We start from the raw sequence: 20,379 nt of genomic DNA, 5'->3' as shown, positions 1-20,379 counted from the left end.
GTCTTTACTGTCAATTTTCATCAATTTAATTTTTTTTAAAACAACTTTCTGACTCCAAACTTTTTTAACTTGTGTGGCATTCTGTTATTGAAAACAACAACAATAAAAAATGCTGGTATGTGAAATATTAATTCAGTTGTTGCCGTTTATTATACCAAACAGCACAAAGCATCCATATGGGACGTCCTGCCGATCAGTCAGACAAGCTTTTGCTCTCTAATTGGGGTCTCCCTAAGCCTGCTCTGGAGAAATACCAGAGTCTCGGTGTTCAGAGGATGTTTGAGTGGCAGGCTGAGTGTCTGACCTTGGGCAAAGTGTTGGAGGGCCAGAACCTGGTATATTCTGGTAAATAGCTGTTTTTCTTCTTCTTGTTGACTGCAAATGTTTTGTTTGTATTTAGTCTTGTTTTCCTGAGAAACAGCACCTGATCACATACTAAATATTTAACTTATAACTACTTGTGATTGCGTGATACTGTTCTAGAATATATGTAGTTATCTAATTTTTTCCCAGTTTAAAATTTAAAGTTTTACATTTTCTTTTTTAAGCTCCAACCAGTGCAGGAAAAACCTTGGTTTCTGAGCTGTTAATCTTGAAGAGAGTTTTGGAAACAAGACAAAAGGCCATGTTCATTCTTCCTTTTGTGTCTGTGGCTCGTGAGAAGATGTTTTATCTACAGGTTGGTTCCCATTTGATGAGTGCATATATAATTCTCAGTCATCTCAGTTGGCCCACAGATCATAGTTTGTGAGTGCATAGTACAGTATCTACATATGTAATTGTTGATTTCTAAATTTAATATGTCTGTCAATATACATTTAAGAATGTTGTTGATTAGACTTTACTTATATGCTTGCCATTTTCACCCAGAATGTATTTCAGGAGGTAGGGGTCAGAGTGGAGGGGTATATGGGTAACACTTCAGCAACTGGTGGGTTTTCAGCTCTGGATGTAGCTGTTTGCACAATAGAGAAAGCTAATGGACTCATCAACAGACTCATTGAAGAAGACAAATTGGATCTTCTTGGTAAAATAATGACTTTTTTTTTTCTTACCACTTAAGTTTTTTTACTCTTAAAGGTACTCTTGTAAAACAAAATTTTCACCCAATTTGCAGGAATTGTTGTGGTTGATGAGCTGCACATGGTTGGGGACTCTGGTCGTGGATATCTGTTAGAACTTTTGCTGACTAAAATCCAATACATTGCCCAAAAAAACACAGAAAGGTATGTGATAATGCAACGTTTAAGCCAATAATCCCCCAGAAATGGTCCTGATAATCATTTTCTCTGGTGAAGGTTAACATAGATTCTATTTTAAGGGATTCTGCTCAAAGTACCTCTGCTGGTGTGCAGATTGTTGGTATGAGTGCCACACTGCCAAACTTGGAACTTCTTGCTCGCTGGTTGAATGCTGAGCTGTATAGTACTAACTATCGTCCTGTGCCACTGATGGAGTGGGTCAAGATAGGCACAAATGTCTATGATGGATCTATGAACCTGGTCAGACAGTTCACCCCAGCTCTTCCCGTAAAGGTCAGAGCGTGACATATTTGTTGGCCTCTGAAAACTGAATCAAATTTTTGCATGACATAGAATGTACCTGCTAATGTTAACTATTACAAGATAAGAAGTTCTTCTGTCTGTAGGGAGATGATGATCACATTGTCAGCCTCTGCTTTGAGACAGTGCAGGATGGACATTCTGCACTGCTGTTCTGCCCTTCAAAGAACTGGTGTGAGAAACTAGCAGACAGCATTGGAAGAGAGTTTTACAATCTTCATCACAAAGGTATACAGATCTATCAAGTTGTATGCTTTTTACTATTCAGGTATGTGTTATGCTTTAACATTGTTTGCTTTTGCAGAAATGCAGTCAGGCTCTGGAGTGCAGAGTATATCTCTGAATCAGGAAGGTCTCCAGGATGTTGTAGCCCAGCTCAAGCGTACTCCTGCAGGCTTGGACCAGGTGCTTCAGCGAACGGTTCCCTGGGGGGTGGCCTTCCACCATGCAGGTACATGTGATTACATGATTGATTTTGGAGTAAATATAACATTTTAGTCAGAGCTTTTATTAAGATTTATGAACACTTTTTCAGTTTTTGTACTATTTAAAAAAACTTTTTAAAAAATAAAATGGAAATAATTAAATAAATGATCCTACTGCTAGACAAGAATGTAATTAAGTAGATAATTTAAATAATATAAAATGTAAAAAATATATATATATATATATTTAAACGATAAAAACATCATAAAGTAAAATTTTATGTCATTTTAAAAAGATGAGGACATCCCAAATCCATTGTGTTTCCTTGTAATCCTTGTTTTAGGTCTGACATTTGATGAGAGGGATATTCTAGAAGGTGCTTTTCGTCAAGGATACATTAGGGTGCTAGCTGCCACCTCCACCTTGTCGTCTGGTGTAAATCTGCCCGCACGACGTGTGATTATCAGAACCCCTGTTTTTAATGGTCATTTGTTGGACATTCTAACCTATAAGCAGATGGTGGGACGAGCAGGCCGTAAAGGAGTGGACACCATGGGTGAGTGCTACAGGTTTTCAATTCAATTTTCAATCTTCAATATATTATTATGATGCAGTATATTATTATGTTATATATTATTGTTATATAATGTATACTGCTGTTAAAAATAACTGTTAAATTGATCAAAAGTAACAGTTTTTGACATTCCAGACTTCTACATTGTTACAAAAAATATATTTAAAATCATCAAATAATTCAAACAAAAAAAAAAGTATTTATTTTTGCGGTTTCCACAACAATATTAAGATCCACAATCTTCCTTCAAAAACTTTAAAAGTATTACAGTTAATAGTGATGTAATGATCTGTGTTGACTCAGGTGAGAGTGTGTTGGTCTGTAAAGAGGCTGAACGTGCGAAAGGCATGAGCCTCATCCAGGGCTCACTCAAGCCTATCAGCAGCTGCTTGGTGAAGCGGGAGGGTGAGGGCGTCACTACCAGCATGCTCAGGGCCATCCTCGAGGTGGGAATATCTTTCTCTTTATAGTATGTTGTATGATACTGTATTGGTTGCGTAATGTACAGGATTTAATTTCATCATTTTTACTGAAGATCATCGTTGGAGGAGTCGCCAGCTCACCACAGGATGTGAGGATGTATGCTTCTTGCACTCTTCTCGCAGCCAGTATTGCAGCCGAACAGCCACGTAAGGAAGAAGCTGAAACAGAAGCTCGAAACAAGGGGGCTATTGAAGCCTGCATAGAGTGGCTGATGGACAATGAGTTTATACATATACAGAAGGAGGGAGATGGTAATTTATCCAAAAAATTATTATTTTTTTTTTGTGGTCTATGATAGATGTTGACATTTTGATAATTGTCTGTCTCACAGTGGAGAGGTACTGCCCCACGCATCTGGGTTCTGCGACTCTGTCCTCATCTTTATCACCCCCAGAAGCCCTGGGGATTTTTGCAGATCTCCAGAGAGCAATGAAAGGATTTGTGTTGGAAAATGATCTCCATATCCTCTATCAGGTATACAAAACACTTTTTTTAAACAAAACAATGTTTTCTAGCTCAGATTTGTTCTTTATATTAAAAATATGGGTTATTAACAAAATTGTGTTTTGCATTTTTAAGATAACACCTGTGTATGTGGACTGGACTACAATTGACTGGTACCAGTTCTTCTGTCTGTGGGAGCAACTACCGTCTGCAATGAAACGGGTGGCTGAGATGGTGGGCATCCAAGAAGGTTTCCTGGCCCGCTCCGTTGGTGGCAAATTAATTGCTAAAACAGAAAAGCAACGCAGACAGATGGCCATTCACAAACGGTACTATGTATTTTCTGAATACAGAGTGCTTCAATTGATGTTTACAGTTAAGTAACAGCATGTTGACGTGAATTTTATTTTTGTGCAGTTTTTTCACAACGTTAGTTATCCATGAACTGGTAAGCGAAGAACCACTTGGAGCTGTCGCAAAGAAGTATGGCTGTAGCCGAGGACAGCTTCAGTCACTTCAGCAGTCTGCCTCAACATATGCAGGTACATTGACATCTCTGTGAGAATGTAGGCACGGGCTTGCTTACTTGTCAATATGAGATAAACAATGCCATAGTTAAAAATTTGGCAACGATTTTTTTCAGGTATGGTTACAGTCTTCTGTAATCGACTTGGATGGCACAATCTAGAGCTGCTTCTGTCCCAGTTCCAGAGTCGTCTGAGTTTTGGAGTCCAGAGGGAGCTGTGTGATCTGGTTCGTATTTCTTTACTAAACGCTCAGAGAGCACGTATGCTCTACAGCTCTGGGCTTGTCACAGTGGCAGAGGTGGCCAGAGCTGATGTTACTGAGTTGGAGAAGGCCCTCAGGAAAGCAATCCCTTTCAAAAGGTAATGAAACTGGGAGATGATTAGCCTAAAAGGTTATTCTTATGTTTGATAGGCTTTTTATTTACTGCAGAATGTGGTCATTTTAGAGATGTGTATCAGTTATTGGCTGATATTACATAGTTTTAAAATGATTGATTTTTTTTTTTTTTAATCACCCTTGCTGTTGTTGAACAGTTACTTTAAGTTAAATACATTACAATGTTATGATCCATAAATTCACTTGTAGCATTTAAAATTACTGATTTTTTGTGTTTTATTTTTAATTTAGTTGGGCATTAATTTAGTTTGTGGTATGGTCACCATCCATAACGGTTTATTGTAATGGACAGAATTTGAATATTGGTTCATCCATAGATTATTTTAAGTCATACTGTGATAATTTATTTCTCTGCAGCTCCAGGCAGGCGGTGGATGAAAGCGAGGTAGAGGCTCAAGAACGTAAGAGCCTGCGCTGCATCTGGGTCAGCGGGAAAAAGGCATTGACTGAAAGGGAGGCTGCTCAGCAAATTGTGGCTGAGGCCCAGCTGCTCCTCCAGCAGGATTTGGCTTTTCTTGGGGTGGAATGGAACCCAGCATCCCTCGCAACAAAGACCCAGCCAGATTCCCATGCACCCGAGGAATCAGCCTATGAAAAACCTCTACAGTCTAAGGGCCCAGAACATGAAGAGGGGCAAAATGTAACCACAAATGTGGACAAACAGAAGTTGTTGGTGGATAAACATTCTGACAGTTGTTCCCATCCTCCTTTGAGGCCATTAGAGGTCACTACTAATTCAGAAAAGCCAATGGATATTGACTCAAGTGTATCATCTGCTGACTGTCAGCCTGCTAAGAAATGTGAACAGCAATCAAGTACATTGCATAAAGTTCTCAAATCAATAAATGCGAAAGACAAGGGCTGTCAAAATAACCAAACAGCTGAGTCATCGGATTGCTCTTCAAAATCACTTAAAAAAAAATTAGGACACAATACCTGTATAAAAAGTGCCTGCAATTCTAGCAGTGACCATCATTGTGTAAGTCCAGTTTTGAAACGTAGAAAGATGGATGTTGTGGACACTGATGCACTACCCACAGTCAGTGAATCAAAAACACCACCTCTAATCTCAAAAGACCCTAAACTAATATCAGATGTTGAAGTGCTTTGCTTTAATAAACCTGAAACTGACTGTAGAATAGATAAAGATAAGATGAATCTCCAGTCATCCATTGCTGGACTGAACCAAGTCATTGAGTCAAAAACTCACTCATATGATCCACAAAAGGGTGCGGAAACCCCAGATGTCACTGCGAAAAAGTGCACATCTAAAAAGAAACATTTAACTCAAAATGAAAAGCGAGAAACTGTTACTGGCAGTTTCGGGAATATCAGCAGCAGAGATGAAACTGTCTTAAAGGTAAACACCAGAGTTAAACGAGATTTAGTATGTTGTTCTGAGAAGCTTAGCTCTCCTGACTTGTACGCAATTGGATTGGAAGAGTTCGGTGATAGTTTTCAACTTGATACACAGACTGAGAAAATGCTTCAAGGAGATGATTTTTCACATGGCATTGGTAATTTAAACATTCTCAAAGAAAATAACAATCATGTTGATTCAGAAAGTGAGATAAAAGTTGTCAACCAGTCCTCTTTCCTGGAAAATGAGAATCAAACATTTAAAGACCAAAACAAAGACCCAGTTGAAGGTTTATCACCTCATAAGAATGGCCTGGCCACTGAATTCAAACCGAAATATAACATCTCGCTTACTGACAGCCAGTTGGAGAATATTTTAAATTACAGTAACCAGGTTACTGAAGAAGAATCAAGTTCCGATAAACCTGCTGAGCAAAGGGAAAATCATGAGCCCTCTGATCATGTTACTGACAACAGCTTCAACCGGAGCAGCAGTTTTCTGTTTGACAGTCTCTATGACAACTCCATCTTGGATGCCATGGAGGAGGCAGCAATGGATCGAAACAACAAAGAAGAACAGGTGGTTGAAGCGCATGCTAATTCAAACGGCTCTTCTCCAGAACTCATTCCGGAGAGAAGAGATGCCGTGTCAACGGAGGATCAGGAAGCAATCCAATGGGGCGAATCATCTTTCAACCTTTCAGAATGGGGAGATTCACTACTTATTGGAGAGCAGTACCTTGATAAAATGAACAACGCTGTCAAGGCTGGTGATGGCCCAAGATTGGGTGTAGAGAAGCCCAATTATACAGATTACATTGTGTCTGAACTACATGTATCACAAAGCAATGAGCCTCATTCAAACGTTTCAGCTGAAAGACGTCAATTAAACAGTTCATCGTTTCACATCAGCCCAGGAATGCAGGACATTTTTGACAAATGGTCTGATCAGTTTTCAACCCTATCTGAGATTCCAGGGCAGTCAAATTCAACAGTGGTGAAACCAAATGCTGCTGCTGCTGCTGTTGTCGAAAAAGCTGTATCCCCAGTAACAAACTATGGAATTGATCATGGAGGTCCAAGAAACTCACGAACAGAAGATTTCGTGGTAGTCCAGGCCAAACCAGTGACTCACAATGACCTTGTTCCTCCCACGCCAGTTTCTGAACCAGTCACACCACGAGTTAAAATGACCACTTCAGCTATACAATCACCTCTTAATGTCACCAAGCACAGGTCTGAACTGGATCCAAATTCTAAATCCAGTTCGCAGAAAGATTATCAGTCTTGTTTGAGGACAAACTCCACATCAGAGTTAAACATTTCTCTGGCTGATGAGGGCTTTATGAGGCTTTCTCAGTGTAAATCAGTTCCTGCTTCAAACTCCTGCAGTCCAGAGACATTCTCCATAATTGATGTGGCAAGTGATAAAAGGCTTTTCCATACATTTATAAAGGAGTGGAAAACAAAGGACAGATTTTCTCTTGCTCTTGCCTGTGAGAAGATAGACAACACCTCAGTGAAAGCTGAGACAGTTATAGGTGGAAAATTCAAAAAACGTAAGACTTCAGAATAAATTGGTTTTCTATGTTTTAGTATCTCAATATACTGTACATATAAGAAAATGTATTATCCAGTTTATAAACTTGTGTAATCTGTTTGAAGCTACTACCCCAATGAGGAAAAGAAAAGATGGCTTCCTTCTTAAGGGATATGAGGATCTTGTTGTCATTGGCATATCTGTATGCTGGGGAGCAAAAGATGCTTATTTTGTGTCTCTACAACAGGAGCTGTCAGACACGGGTAGGAAACATGTCATTGTGAACTTGTTGACCAACTTTAATGAGCTTGTTCCATTGAATGCCTCTATACCTACTGCTATTCTTGTCTTTTGACAGATATAAGTGCCAGCTTAGCTCCACCACCTCTTGATGAGACTCTTACAGTTGAGGAGCGACTGAAGCAAATTCAATGCTGCTTGGAAAAAGAATCAAGTGTGATGGTCTCTTATGACTTCATTCATGTTTACAAGACACTGTTACTCGCATGCGAGCTTGCTATGCGTGGCACATTTGAAGACCCAAAGGTTGGATAGAATACAGTCAAATTGAAATAAAAAAGATCACCCTTTCTGTTCAGAGTTTGACGGGGATAGGATATCTAACTACATTCAATTCTTTGTCCTTCATTAGATTGCATGCTGGCTTCTGGATTCAAGCTCCAAAGAGCGCACTCTCCACAACATGGTATCCAGCTTTGCTACTGAGGATCTCCTGATGCTGGAAGGAATTAGTCCTGGTCAGGGTGTGCAAAGTTTAGGGATCTATGGAGGTGCCAGTCAATCTGGACGCTACAGATCTGCTGTTGAGTCTGTTCTGGTCTTCAGGGTCATGACGCAACTCAATTGTCTTCTTGAAAAGGATGGTTTCTTGGGTAGAAACATCATTTGAGCCTCTTGATTTGTCTGTATCAGGTGTGTCCATTCCTGCTACTGGAGGGCAAGTGTCCTGCAGAGTAGGAGCTCCAACCAGCCCCTACACTTGCGTGGAAGTTTCTAGTAATTCTGAAGATCTTGATTACCTGGTTGAGATGTTTTTAATTAGGATTTGAGATAATCTCTGCAGGATAGTGGCACTACAGGTGCAGGATTGAACAAACCTGGTCTATATTTAAGTTGGTGATATAGATACTAATTATTTGATGTCTTATTATTTTCTTTGCTAGACGCATTCAAGAAAGTAGAGATGCCCACCCAGTACTGCCTGGCGTTGTTGGAGCTAAATGGAATTGGGTTTAGCGTTGCCGAATGTGAGGCTCAGAAACATGTGATGCAGGCCAAGCTAAGTGCTCTTGAATCCCAAGCTTATCAGCTAGCAGGACACAGCTTCTCACTGACCAGTCCAGAGGATGTAGCAGAGGTTATTATTATCTCCATTCAAACTAATAATGGCCTTATACATTTACCCACATAGAAATTCATTATCCTGTATAAAAACTTTATAATCCTCCATCTCAACTTTTACAGGTATTGTTTCTTGAGTTGAAGCTGCCTCCTAATGGAGATTTAAATGCTCCAAAGAATAAGAAGACGCTGGGCTACACTAGGAGAGCAGGAGCCCGTATCAAACTTTCAAAACAGTTCAGTACAACTAAAGTACGTTCCACAGTATCAGCTCTTTTCTTTCATTTAAACTTGTGGTGTGTACTTCCTAAATACACTCTTTTCTGATTTCATCAGGATGTTTTAGAAAAGCTCAAGCCACTGCATCAGTTACCAAGTGTTATTCTTGAGTGGAGAAGGATCACAAATGCTTTGACAAAAGTGGTTTTCCCCTTGCAACGAGAAAAGAAGTGGCACTCACTTCTGAAAATGGACAGAATACATCCAATCTCACAGTCACACACCGCCACAGGTGTGGAGCATGAAGAAATACCCTTTAAAATTTATATATGCTGCTGCTTGTGACAGAATTTGAATGTTTGAATCTTTCTCTCACATAGGGCGTGTGAGCTTTACTGAACCAAACATTCAAAATGTCCCAAAAGATTTTGAAATTCAGATGCCAACACTTATAGAAGAAAGTCAACCATCACAGATTGGTGCAAGCAAGACGTGGTACAGTCTTATAATGTTGCAGTGTTTTCCCCCTTTTTTATTCTATAGAGCAAAATACATATATGTTTAAAATTATGTTTATTTCAGGGGTAAACGATTAAAGATAAACCGGCGGTTGGCACCCCTTTTAAAGGTATCGGACGTATCACCAGAAAAAGGGATGCCATTTTCTGTCAGCATGAGGCATTCTTTTGTTCCTTTTTCAGGTAAGAAACTTTATTATTGAGGGGTCTGGGTAAAGAGGGGATAATTTAAAGGGACATCTGTTTGCTTATATAAACACTATTTGTGCCACATTTACATGCTTTCTGTTTTAATCTTGTACATGTCTTCAGGAGGTCTGATTCTGGCTGCCGACTACTCACAGTTGGAGCTCCGCATTTTAGCTCATCTGTCCCGGGACAGGCGGCTCCTCCATGTGCTCAACAGTGGTGCAGATGTGTTTAAAAGCATAGCAGCAGAGTGGAAAATGGTAGACCCTGCTTCAGTTGATGATAATATGAGACAACAAGCCAAACAGGTTTGCTACATTAGAATATATTTACATATGTTTTCATGTACAAGCATTCTAATATAAGCTTTTTTTAATGTAAATGACTATACAGTAGTCGTTAGCACATTAATATTATCTCTTTCCACTGATGATTGAAATTGTATTTGTGGTCACTAAAATCTTAATTTTTGTCAATAGATTTGTTATGGAATAATCTATGGCATGGGAGCAAAGTCTCTTGGAGAACAAATGGGCATCGATGAGAATGATGCTGCTTGTTACATTGAGACATTTAAATCCAGATACACTGGTAAATGACAATTTACAATTGGTGCTTGGTCAAAAAGAAAAACGTGAAATAAGTGTAATTTCTTATTTTTCTATAAGGCATACAGAACTTTCTGCATGAAACTGTGCAGAAATGTGGGAAAAATGGTTATGTGCAGACATTACTCAGCAGGAAGCGTTTTTTGCCTGGAATAAAAGACACAAATTTGTACATAAAGTCTCACGTAAGGCTTCGTGATCCCTCCATTAGAATATACCTGGAGTGGAATAAGTGTTTAATTTCTGTCCTCATTTGTTAGGCAGAGCGACAGGCAGTAAACACAACCGTGCAGGGCTCTGCTGCTGACATTGTCAAATTAGCAACCATCAACATCCAGCGTAGATTGGAGGCAGCATTTCCTGGAGTTCCCACATCACATCAACACCCTCCAATCAGATTGAGTATGACCAACTTCATATTACAGCATTTTCACTATTAAATGCGAGATGTGAATTTAATATATAATGATTTGTTCAGGTGGTAGGCACAGAAATCAGTGTAGACCCTCTCGAGGAGGCTTTTTTATACTTCAGCTGCATGATGAACTCATATACGAGGTTGCAGAGGAAGATGTCATTCAGGTAATTAGGAAGACTAGTCTCTAATCATTACATTTACCTTGGACTATAAGAAAAGTTCAGTGGTGACGAGTCTAATAGTATTGTTTTTACAGGTTGCACAGATTATGAAGCGAGAAATGGAGTGTGTTGTGAAATTGTATGTTAAGCTCAGAGTAAAAGTCAAAGTGGGTCCAAGCTGGGGTAACCTTCAAGACCTGGACATTTAAAACAAATGTGTCCTTTACATGTAAATTACTGATCGTGATTAAGAATTACTTGAACTGTTAAAACACATTGTGCACAGTTTTTATATATATACGCAGTAAATGTTTTTAATCTGAAATAAAATTCAACAGATGCTGTTAAGTGTGAAGAAATATTTCTGTACATTGTATTTAAGCATTTGTTGTAGACGAGATGTTAATGAATTAAAAAGATCAAGCATCAGACATTTGTTCTGCTTTGTTTTTATTGTAAGTTTGTTTTTGTTTTTTTGTTACTTGTCAAAGGGTTTATTTTATGATAGGAAAGTACGGACTGTGCCTTTGACCAATCCTCTACATATGGGGCACTTGCGTAAAGAAGGCGCACACTCTTTGCACACCACTAAGTGACCACAGGGGATGAAGACAATGTTGACCTCCTTGTCCATGCAAACTTTGCATGTGCGCTCCTCTTGAAGTCTCCTCAACTGTTCCTCCATAGGCAAATCTGTGAACATGATGGAAAGAGTCAATCACTTTATACAAACTCACACTGTTTCAGAGTGGGATCTAACTGATTTCCTTAGTGTGATGGCTAGAGATAAAAAGGGGCAAAATCAAAAGAAAACCTTTTCTCATGTTTGAATATACCTGAAAGATCTTGACTCGGTGATGCAGCTTCATTTGTCTGGGCTGAAATTGCAGTAAGAACAAAAAAAAAATAAAAATTGGTTGTCAATATTATGTAGTGATTCTGTTTGTTGTGGATTTGTCCCTGCTCATTTTAGGATCTTTACAAAAGGCATCACCTTTTTTTTTTAAATTTATTTATTTAAGCGATTCAAGTGTTCCTATCTACTGGCCGTGCAGTTTCACACTAACACAGACTAACAACATGTAACACTGAAAATGTACAGACACTTATATCCGATTCATATATTACATACCCATCAATTCTCTCAGCAGGTACACATCATTCTTCTTGATCCAGTTGCGGAAAACCTCTGCCGCGGCGTTTCCTTTCGACAGGACTAAATCAATGAGCTGCCCTGTCTGCTGCTTGACTGAAGTGCAGTTACGAATAGTGTCATACTCTTTCTGTGAGATGACATTCACCTCCAGAAGATGATCCATTAAGCTCTGGACGCTTTTTATACGCTGTGTCAAAGCAGCATGATGTTTCTTAAGGAAAGTAAAACCATCTGTGAAGAAACGCAATGAGTTTTAGATTCAGTCGAGTCAAACTCTTGAATCATTAGACAGAAAATACATTTTGTAGAAATACCTGAAGCCATCTCCTCAGCAAGAAGCTCTCGCTCCTCCTCTCTCTTCTCATCTTCTGCACTTAGTAAATCAGAAACCAATTCTTGAACGGTTTTGTAATTCTCTCCACTTGTAAGAATTTTGCTCTGGACTGTTTGCTTCACCAGGCTACGTTCGAATCCCATCTCTAACGCAGACTTCACCACGGGATTGTTCATCATCACTGCATCTTCTGAACGTTCTTCCCCAGGACCCAGGTGTACAACTAAACGGTTTTTAAAAAATCGCATTTAATCTACTTTAGTCAGAGTAAACTTGACTAAAATTAATGAATACAAAACACTGACTAAATGTAAAGGAAATTAGCATCACATGAAGGTCAACGCAATAAAAAAAACTTACCAGGTGGATCAACAAATTCTCTTGAGTTGCTGTCTCCATTTGTCAAAAGCTGTAAAACATGTAAACTAGGTAAGATATCCATCAGTGTGCATTGTAACGTTTGAATAACAAATGACACCAGCATTTTTAACATACCTGTTCAAATAGTCTTGGAAACCTTGCTTGAATCTGATTAACAAATTCTTGGCCCTTTTCTTGCAACAGGTATTCACATCTAGAAGAACATGCATGCATAATTAATATTCACATAATATCATCATGGGACAGAAAATTATGCCACTTTTTTTTACCTTGGAAACCACTTAGCATGTTCTACCCATGGATCATCACCAGACTCCCAACATCTGAGTCCACCATCACAACAAAAGCACTTGACGTCATCATTACGACCTACCAAAACAAACAGAAATAAGTAATCCTAATCATGAGGATCTAAGCACTATAGTTAAACCTTGAATGACTTGTAATGTCATCAAGACTCTTACCAACATAGTAAAACCCAGCTTTAGCCAATTGGTCTGGTCGAACAGGTATTCTTGAGGGCCAGTTGACAAACGTGAGCAGCCGTTCTTCACACTGCTGCATTGATGAGTTGGATACATTTGAAAGGCCGCCACCAGATAACGGTACGTTATCTGCGCGGTCACCTCGAACAAAGCGGCAGTTGGGGTAATGCCTCTGGTGCTCAGATACCGCCCGGTCTCCTGGTTCCCAGTTGCTAAGCTGGCCGCCACAACTGAAGCAAGCCACCCTGTCGCCCTGGTCAAGGTAGTAGAAACCAGCTTTGGCGAGCTCAGCTGGAGTTACTGTAGCAAGAGTCCAATTCTGAAACGTGTCAAGGCGCTCCTGTTCCCGACGCATACTGGGATTGTAACAAGCCAGCGTTCTCTGGTGAGACATATCCTCTACTCCACGGGAGGAAATGGGACTGGAGGGTGGCAGGTTGCTGAATCCCATATTTAGGTAACCCACCTGGTCCTCCGTTTGGCCTGAAGATGATGCCGCAGTGGTCGACACTCCTGTGGTTGCAGGGGCGGACAGCTGCAGGATGGCTACGTTGCGAAGTGGGGAAAAGGCTGAGTGGGAGGACGACAGGAGGTTTGCGGTGGCGGGTAAACTCTGAATGAAGCTGCAGTTGGGAGACAGCTGTTTGTGGCGCTCGGCAGGCCAGTCACCGGACTGCCAGTTGTCGGTTGTCACATTGCAGCGGAAACACTGGACACGGTCACCAACTCCGGTGTAATAAAAGCCTGCTCGAGCGAGACTCCTCTCCGTCACTGGCGCAGTGGTGGGGAACTTAGCATATGTGGATATACGAAAGAGTTCTGATGAATTATCATACTGTAAATCTGCAGGTGCGCTATTGCGACACAAACCCCTCAGGAAAGCACTGTTTTGTATAATTTCCATTTCAAAAAAGTTGGGGAAAGGGAAAGGGGTGTCCAGCAAAGAGAAAGGCTTGAATACCCTCTGTGTGTCCAGAGGATGAACTGTGTGAACAAGACAAACAAGATTACACAAACATCTAACCCCTTACAAAAAAAAAAAAAATCCTCCTTATCCATGTCCGTACAACATGACTCAATTACACAACAGAAGGGTTTCTTCACAGAACTGGTGACATGTGCCCTGAACTAAAACTGCATTAACATAATGTGATGCATAAAACAAGCCACATCAAACAAACAGCTTGGTTAGATGAACAAGATGTTATGCGATTCCTCCATGGCAGCTCTTGGAAGCTCATCCTGGATCACTAAAAAATACACCGCAACTACACTGACCAAAATACATTTTTAAATGTCAAATGGTGGTTTCTTTGGACCTTAACATATAGTCAATATGAAATCCAACATAAAAACACTAAAAAAAAAAATATGACCACATGGTGTGCCCCTTCAAGCCTTTCTCTCTGCTGGATACCCCATGACGGGTGTCTAGTCGTCCATGACAGAACACATAATCTTATTGAAAAAATTAAATGAACTCTTGAACAGATAAAAGGTCGATGTAGGAGGTATGTGCTTCCTTTCCCTTTAATGAAGGAACCTGAAAACAACACACAGAACCACATGATTAATTTACAGGTCTAAATGAATGTCTTCCTTTTCCCAGCATAAAATACATAAAGTGTACAGTTAACTTTCAACAGTTCTGCAAATCATAAACGAAAATGTATAATACGTTAAAGCATGAAACAGAAGTTGTGATAATCTTTTCTTTCCTTATTGTGAAATTGTGTGTTCAACTTCGGAGTCGGACCCGTCCCAGATGGCACCATTCATGTGCACTTGTGGATCACAGAGTGTCCCATTTGTCATTTCAGGTTACAGAAAAACCATTTATGCCCTCGATGTGCACTTCTGCCAAGCACACACTGAGGCCCTGTCTCAAATGAGCCTTTACTCCGTTTACTGTCTTCCTCAGCCCACACCTTTGAGACATAATTTGACTGTCTTCTTCTACCAGACAGTCAAAGCAACATTACTACTGCGGAGCTCGCCTCAGTGTGGGCTCAGACAGAGGTGCGTAAAAGGGGTAAGCCCCACAGCACACTTCTTGCCAATAGTCAAAGCGGCATTTGACATTCAGCATTTATTCTGCTTCAACTGCAATTAAATGTCATATTTCTCCGATAACCAGACATCTGAATTTTACAAGTAGTAACCAGAATTGGTTGTTAATACAAAAACAAAGTTCAAGACAAGACTGTATTAAATACTAATAAAGTAGCACTTATATTTTTAGCAGTTTAATTTTGATTAACATGACACAATATAACACTAGATTACAAGCAAATATGTTTTTATTGTTATAAAAACATTTGTGAGAATTAGTAGGACTAAAGGTGTTATATAATAAACAAACACACCATAGTTAATATGGATGAGTCTGACCAATTATGAAACAGCCGAGTTGTCATAAGAGCTTTTCCTTGTTCCTCCAACCAATCAAGTGGTGCTCACTGCAAAGCCAAATGACATCCAGCTTGCACTCTCTTAATGTAAGAGGTGGACCTTGACCTAGTCAAGCTCCACCTCTGTGGACTTGATGGGTAGAGTAGAGGAAACTGGACATCGAGCTCCAGCCATTGACTCCAGTAGCCCCTCACTGCAGAACAAAGATACAAGGGGCGGGGTTGGATCCACATCTAGGGGGTGGAGATGGTAGGTTTAGGTATACCTAAGGTGGGAGGAGTTGGATCTGGATCCAACCTCGCCCCCTGGATCTTGTGTTCTGCAGACTGCAGTGAGCAGTCTCTCCAACCAATTGAAATATTACAACTAATAATAGGCGGTCCCTCTGGTTTCATTTTCTTAACTCAAATAACTTAAAACACTGAGCTTTTATCAGAACATATGGTTTTATGTTAAAACAAAACAGCCTTGTAAGTCGTATTTGTTGGATGATGAAGACTGTTTGGAAATGCTTGAGTTTCTACCACTGATCTATATAATGTTCTCGATAATAGATCAGTGGTTTCTACCCTTTGCCACTCCTTCTTCTGGTATTTGTGATCTTTGAAATATTCCATTTGAAACACAAAAAACATTTATATGAGTAATTTCTACCTACAAACAGACCGCATGTTTTACGAGTGGGCAACCGCAGGGACATCACGGCAGCAGCACACAGATCGCCTCTTTACGTGAAGCTGCCATTTCATCGAAGACTATGGTATAATACCAGACAACCAGTAATTCTGTTTAAAGGCCAAAAACAATCCATACAACACTACAAAGGTAATCAAATCTTGATTTTGACCAACGGAGAGTTAAAAAAAAAAAAACAGACCGACTCACCAATACTAAGAACAAAAGTGGATTTTGCTCCGCACAAAATGTCCTTTCTTCTGAGACTGAGAGCGAGAAGCGGAAATGACATCACACAGTAACTGTCACGAATTTAAAGTGCAACAAATATCATGGTTAGATATTTATAATTTTCTTCTTAGATAGTCTGTCAGGCAGTAGTCATATTTTTATTTTTATATATTGTGTGTGTGTGAGAGAGAGAGAGAGAGAGAGAGAGAGAGAGAGGTGCTTTTCATTACGAATGCTCCGGAAGTCGCATTTGTCGACCGCAGAACTCCGTGTCAATCCCACATATCACCGCGTGGACGTGAAGCTCAACCAGTAATGTCATTATTCAATAAAACTATGGCATGGAGAGTTAAAAAAAAAACCAAACAGACCGACTCACCAATACTAAGAACAAAAGTGGATTTTGCTCCGCACAAAATGTCCTTTCTTCTGAGACTGAGAGCGAGAAGCGGAAATGACATCACACAGTAACTGTCACGAATTTAAAGTGCAACAAATGTCATGGTTAGATATTTATAATTTTCTTCTTAGATAGTCTGTCAGGCAGTAGTCATATTTTTATTTTTATATATTGTGTGTGTGTGTGTGTGAGAGAGAGAGAGAGAGAGAGAGAGAGAGAGAGAGGTGCTTTTCATTACGAATGCTCCGGAAGTCGCATTTGTCGACCGCAGAACTCCGTGTCAATCCCACATATCACCGCGTGGACGTGAAGCTCAACCAGTAATGTCATTATTCAATAAAACTATGGCAAGCCGTTTTAGCATTTAAAAGTTTGTTTTGACTATCCATAAATATCATTTAAGATAGGAACAATTGTATTTTGACGAGTCATAATTATAATTCGACTAGTCACAATGACAATTAGAGATATCTGCAATTATAATTGCACTAGTAAGAAATCGGATTAGAGATATCTCTAAATACTTTATGACTGGTCAAAACTCCATTTGAGATATCTGTAATGCCGTCATGGATATCTTCAATAGGGCGTCACACATACGCAAAGGTAATTCGAGATATCTCTAATTCAGTTTCGACTAGTCACAACTATATTTGAAGATATCTGAATTGTACCTGCTCCTAGTCGAATGTGCTGTTGTGTGACGTGAGACTAAATTTACTCAGCTCCTCCCAGAGCTCCTCCCCGACTAATGTTTAGTGCAACTGCTAACAAGAGTGGTCTGCTTTTCTTGTCACGGAGAAAAAAAGCTACTGGATGAATTACTTCAGGCGTTATTAAATAATATCTGGATGCAGCCATATGTGGTAAAAGGTCTCCAGTGTGCATGTATGTATAGTGCTGTGATTTTAATTAATATGATAATATAAACAATGCGAGTTATAAACTTTATAACCTGTTCATTAGAAAGGGGTGTCCCAATACTTTTGGCAATATAGTGTACAAGCCAAACTAGCTATTCAAAATCTTTGTCTGCAATTGAATAATATTGAACTATTACTTTTGCTATTGCTTTTGACCATTAGATATCAGTATCATAATTCAATCAGAACCTGTTTTATGGACATAGACTTTCTGTACCACACTATTCTGCTGATATGGAATGAGTTTGACTACTTAATCAGCTATATTACTAATAGAAATGCTTCACTGGGGCAAACAAAAAAAGTTGTCATAAGTCATATCCTAAAATAATAAATAGGATACCCCATCGCAGCATTTCCAGCAGTATCCAACATTTCTCAATCATGATCTTACTCAGCTAAATGTGACTATTAGCTTAACAGCTGTATTCCTTGTTTGCTAGCTACCTATGCACATACAGCACACAGTGTTAAAAATGTTCTACATTATGAACCTTAACCCAAAAATCTTTAGCTTTATACACGTAGATAATTGTGGCCCTGCCTGTGGAAACCCAGCTAAAGTATTATTTTTAATGTGTTTATTGCTAAGTTTAGTTTGGCAAAATAGAAGCATAGCCATAATTTGCGTGCAGTGTATCTGGTTGCCATGACAACCGCACGTGCTTCCTGCTGCTGCTCTATGTAATCAGAGTATGAATTTGTAGATTTTCTATAGCAAAACTAAAATGTGTTTAAAAGTGCAACTGACCAAATCGTCCGGCTCGGGTTGCCCTCCCCTCCCCTCCCCTCCCCTCGAACTCGAAGACATCTCTAATTTGACAGTTTACCATCTGATCTCACTCAGTGACTCTAGGCTACGTAGGACGGGACGAAACCATGCAGTGAATGGGGGGAGATCATTTTAACGGAAATGCAGAAATAAGTCGTAATTTTTTTTTATTTGTAACTCTTTGGTAGATACATTTATAATTTCTATTACATTACTACTACTACTGTTACTACTAATAAAACAGATCTCTGGGGGCCCCAAAAGTCACGTGAATTCAGTAAACGCCATGGTGTTTCGAGCGCTTCGAAACAGGGAATCATTTTGCGAAGCAATTGGTTCAATTTATTCGAAGCTTCGAAAAGGTTTGTTTCTCCCATCACTAACATCTACCACCCATTCCACAGATCGAGTCAAGTTACGTGCACAAATAAAAGCCAAAAAGTGTGTGTGTGTTTGTTAAATTTCTGTCTCTGATAAATTAATTTACCCATTAAAGTGTGCAATTTAAAAATTGAAAGTATTGATTGATCTGTAATGATGATATACTATATCCTGTCCCACTCATATCATAATCAACTACAAAACTAAAAGAAATCTCAAAAAAACGTTTGAACTTAACCCACACTTGAGTGGACATACTCCACTGATATCGCTTTAGGCTACTCACCAGCTAAAACGATGGCAGAAGAATCAACAGCAAACTCTTGCTCTAGTCAGTAGTCATAACGTGAATTTGACTGTGTACTGTTGAATTTCAAGTGAATGATGTCGCAAAACGGAAACTGCGGGACTTTCCAACAAGCCGCCTCCAGCCCGTACACATGTATAAAAGTGTGCGTCTCAAACAAAGGCTGCACTTCCTAGTTCAGTCCTTCAGAGGCTTGCAGGCTAGAGTCCTCCGCGGCATTACACGCTAAAATAGCCTACAAATAATAAACCGTCATTTTGGAAAAATACTTTGTATTACAAATCTTTATATTTGGCTTTCTATTAATGTAGGCTAATGAATCACAGCCGTCTACAGTCTCCCAGTGGCTTACTTTTTTTGGCAGTTTAGTGTTAGTAATTGACAACAAAACTTTGCTTTCATGTACGAAAACATAATTGTTGTCTTAGATTTCATAATAAATTCAGACAAGCTCACTGACTCGTTTTTCGTCCGTTTATTTTGGTGAATTAGAATGTGGATTGTGGGTGACAGAAGGATCCTTCAAATCCAGCTGAATGAAGGACGCGAAACGAAGCTGCCTTCCGATTGACAGTGTTACCAGATTTTCCGTTTCTGAAATGTTCTGTCTGAATATTGATGAGTTTCACAGACATGCGGATGGAACTGAGAATTTTAGTTAACGCTCCGCATATCTCAGCAGGATTAATGGAGTATTCCAAAACCGGTAACGTAGCCTAATATTTTCAGCGTTGCGCAAACTTATGTTTAAACTACATTTGTTGATCATTTCGTAACAGTTGATGTTTTTTAACGTTTTGTTCAGTCGTCCATGACTGAATGATTGCAGGCAGTCTTTGTGTAATGTTAGGATGAAGCACAGCAAACTTCAGCTAGCTGTATTGATTTCAGTTTGCTGTGCTGTAGCTGCGAACTGTGTCTGTTGTTATCATTTGAATGCATCAACTGAATCTTGTATCTGACTAATCACTTTTCATTTATGCTCCGCCCACTCGAAACTAAGTCTCAGCGACATTTGATGACGTAGCCGCCGAGTCATGCAGCCTTTGAGAAGAACCCATCCAATGTCCTAACTCCTACTAGTTCTTTATTACAAATAAAAATGGACTCCGTTTCATATTTACCTCCGTTTTTC

At 39.5% G+C, this 20,379-nt stretch overlaps 2 protein-coding genes across 6 annotated transcripts; one reads left to right on the top strand and one right to left on the bottom strand.

The window, feature by feature from the left end:
• Nucleotides 1–167: 167 nt before the first annotated feature.
• polq (polymerase (DNA directed), theta) lies at nt 168–11,133 on the top strand. The gene is made up of 29 exons (XM_016228747.1): nt 168–345; nt 549–679; nt 871–1,027; nt 1,118–1,226; nt 1,322–1,535; nt 1,649–1,790; nt 1,867–2,013; nt 2,332–2,544; nt 2,866–3,008; nt 3,098–3,296; nt 3,377–3,519; nt 3,625–3,818; nt 3,907–4,031; nt 4,133–4,376; nt 4,771–7,331; nt 7,438–7,575; nt 7,671–7,858; nt 7,965–8,205; nt 8,497–8,690; nt 8,798–8,926; nt 9,011–9,185; nt 9,274–9,388; nt 9,476–9,594; nt 9,724–9,908; nt 10,080–10,191; nt 10,269–10,393; nt 10,469–10,610; nt 10,687–10,790; nt 10,883–11,133. Exons 1-29 carry the CDS (start codon nt 177–179, stop codon nt 10,994–10,996), a joined length of 6,972 nt encoding a protein of 2,323 aa, XP_016084233.1. The 5' UTR covers nt 168–176; the 3' UTR covers nt 10,997–11,133.
• A 95-nt stretch (nt 11,134–11,228) lies between these two features.
• LOC107548174 (baculoviral IAP repeat-containing protein 2-like) lies at nt 11,229–19,316 on the bottom strand. 5 transcript variants are annotated; one of them, XM_016228750.1, is made up of 10 exons: nt 17,100–17,141; nt 16,841–16,932; nt 13,123–14,127; nt 12,928–13,027; nt 12,773–12,851; nt 12,638–12,686; nt 12,258–12,500; nt 11,920–12,174; nt 11,624–11,665; nt 11,229–11,480 (listed from the first exon to the last, which is right to left on the bottom strand). In XM_016228750.1, the coding sequence occupies exons 1-10, from the start codon at nt 17,117–17,119 to the stop codon at nt 11,287–11,289; spliced, it is 2,079 nt and encodes a 692-aa protein (XP_016084236.1). In that variant the 5' UTR covers nt 17,120–17,141; the 3' UTR covers nt 11,229–11,286. The 5 variants fall into 5 exon arrangements, with proteins under 5 accessions (XP_016084236.1, XP_016084235.1, XP_016084237.1 ...); XM_016228749.1 differs by lacking the exons at nt 16,841–16,932; nt 17,100–17,141 and adding exons at nt 16,441–16,532; nt 16,692–16,733; XM_016228751.1 differs by lacking the exons at nt 11,624–11,665; nt 16,841–16,932; nt 17,100–17,141 and adding exons at nt 16,441–16,532; nt 16,692–16,733.
• Between the last annotated feature and the right edge of the window lie 1,063 nt (nt 19,317–20,379).

The sequence above is a fragment of the Sinocyclocheilus grahami genome, unplaced genomic scaffold, assembly GCF_001515645.1.
Source record: "Sinocyclocheilus grahami isolate Dianchi unplaced genomic scaffold, SAMN03320097.WGS_v1.1 scaffold344.1, whole genome shotgun sequence".
Taxonomy (NCBI): Eukaryota; Metazoa; Chordata; class Actinopteri; order Cypriniformes; family Cyprinidae; genus Sinocyclocheilus; species Sinocyclocheilus grahami.
The sequence above is the reverse complement of the archived record's forward strand: the minus strand, read 5'-3'. Positions and strand labels throughout refer to the sequence as shown.

Bases quoted from the DNA above. Each gene is read 5' to 3' on its own strand.
- polq (XM_016228747.1), top strand. From the start codon at position 177: ATGGGACGTCCTGCCGATCAGTCAGACAAGCTTTTGCTCTCTAATTGG. The intron at 4,032-4,132 runs GTACATTGACAT...GATTTTTTTCAG, and splicing joins GTCTGCCTCAACATATGCAG to GTATGGTTACAGTCTTCTGT. The intron at 8,927-9,010 runs GTACGTTCCACA...TGATTTCATCAG, and splicing joins AACAGTTCAGTACAACTAAA to GATGTTTTAGAAAAGCTCAA.
- LOC107548174 (XM_016228750.1), bottom strand. From the start codon at position 17,119: ATGCGACTTCCGGAGCATTC. The intron at 12,852-12,927 runs GTAAAAAAAAGT...ATGTTCTTCTAG, and splicing joins CATGCTAAGTGGTTTCCAAG to ATGTGAATACCTGTTGCAAG. The intron at 12,175-12,257 runs GTATTTCTACAA...GTTTCTTCACAG, and splicing joins TGCTGAGGAGATGGCTTCAG to ATGGTTTTACTTTCCTTAAG.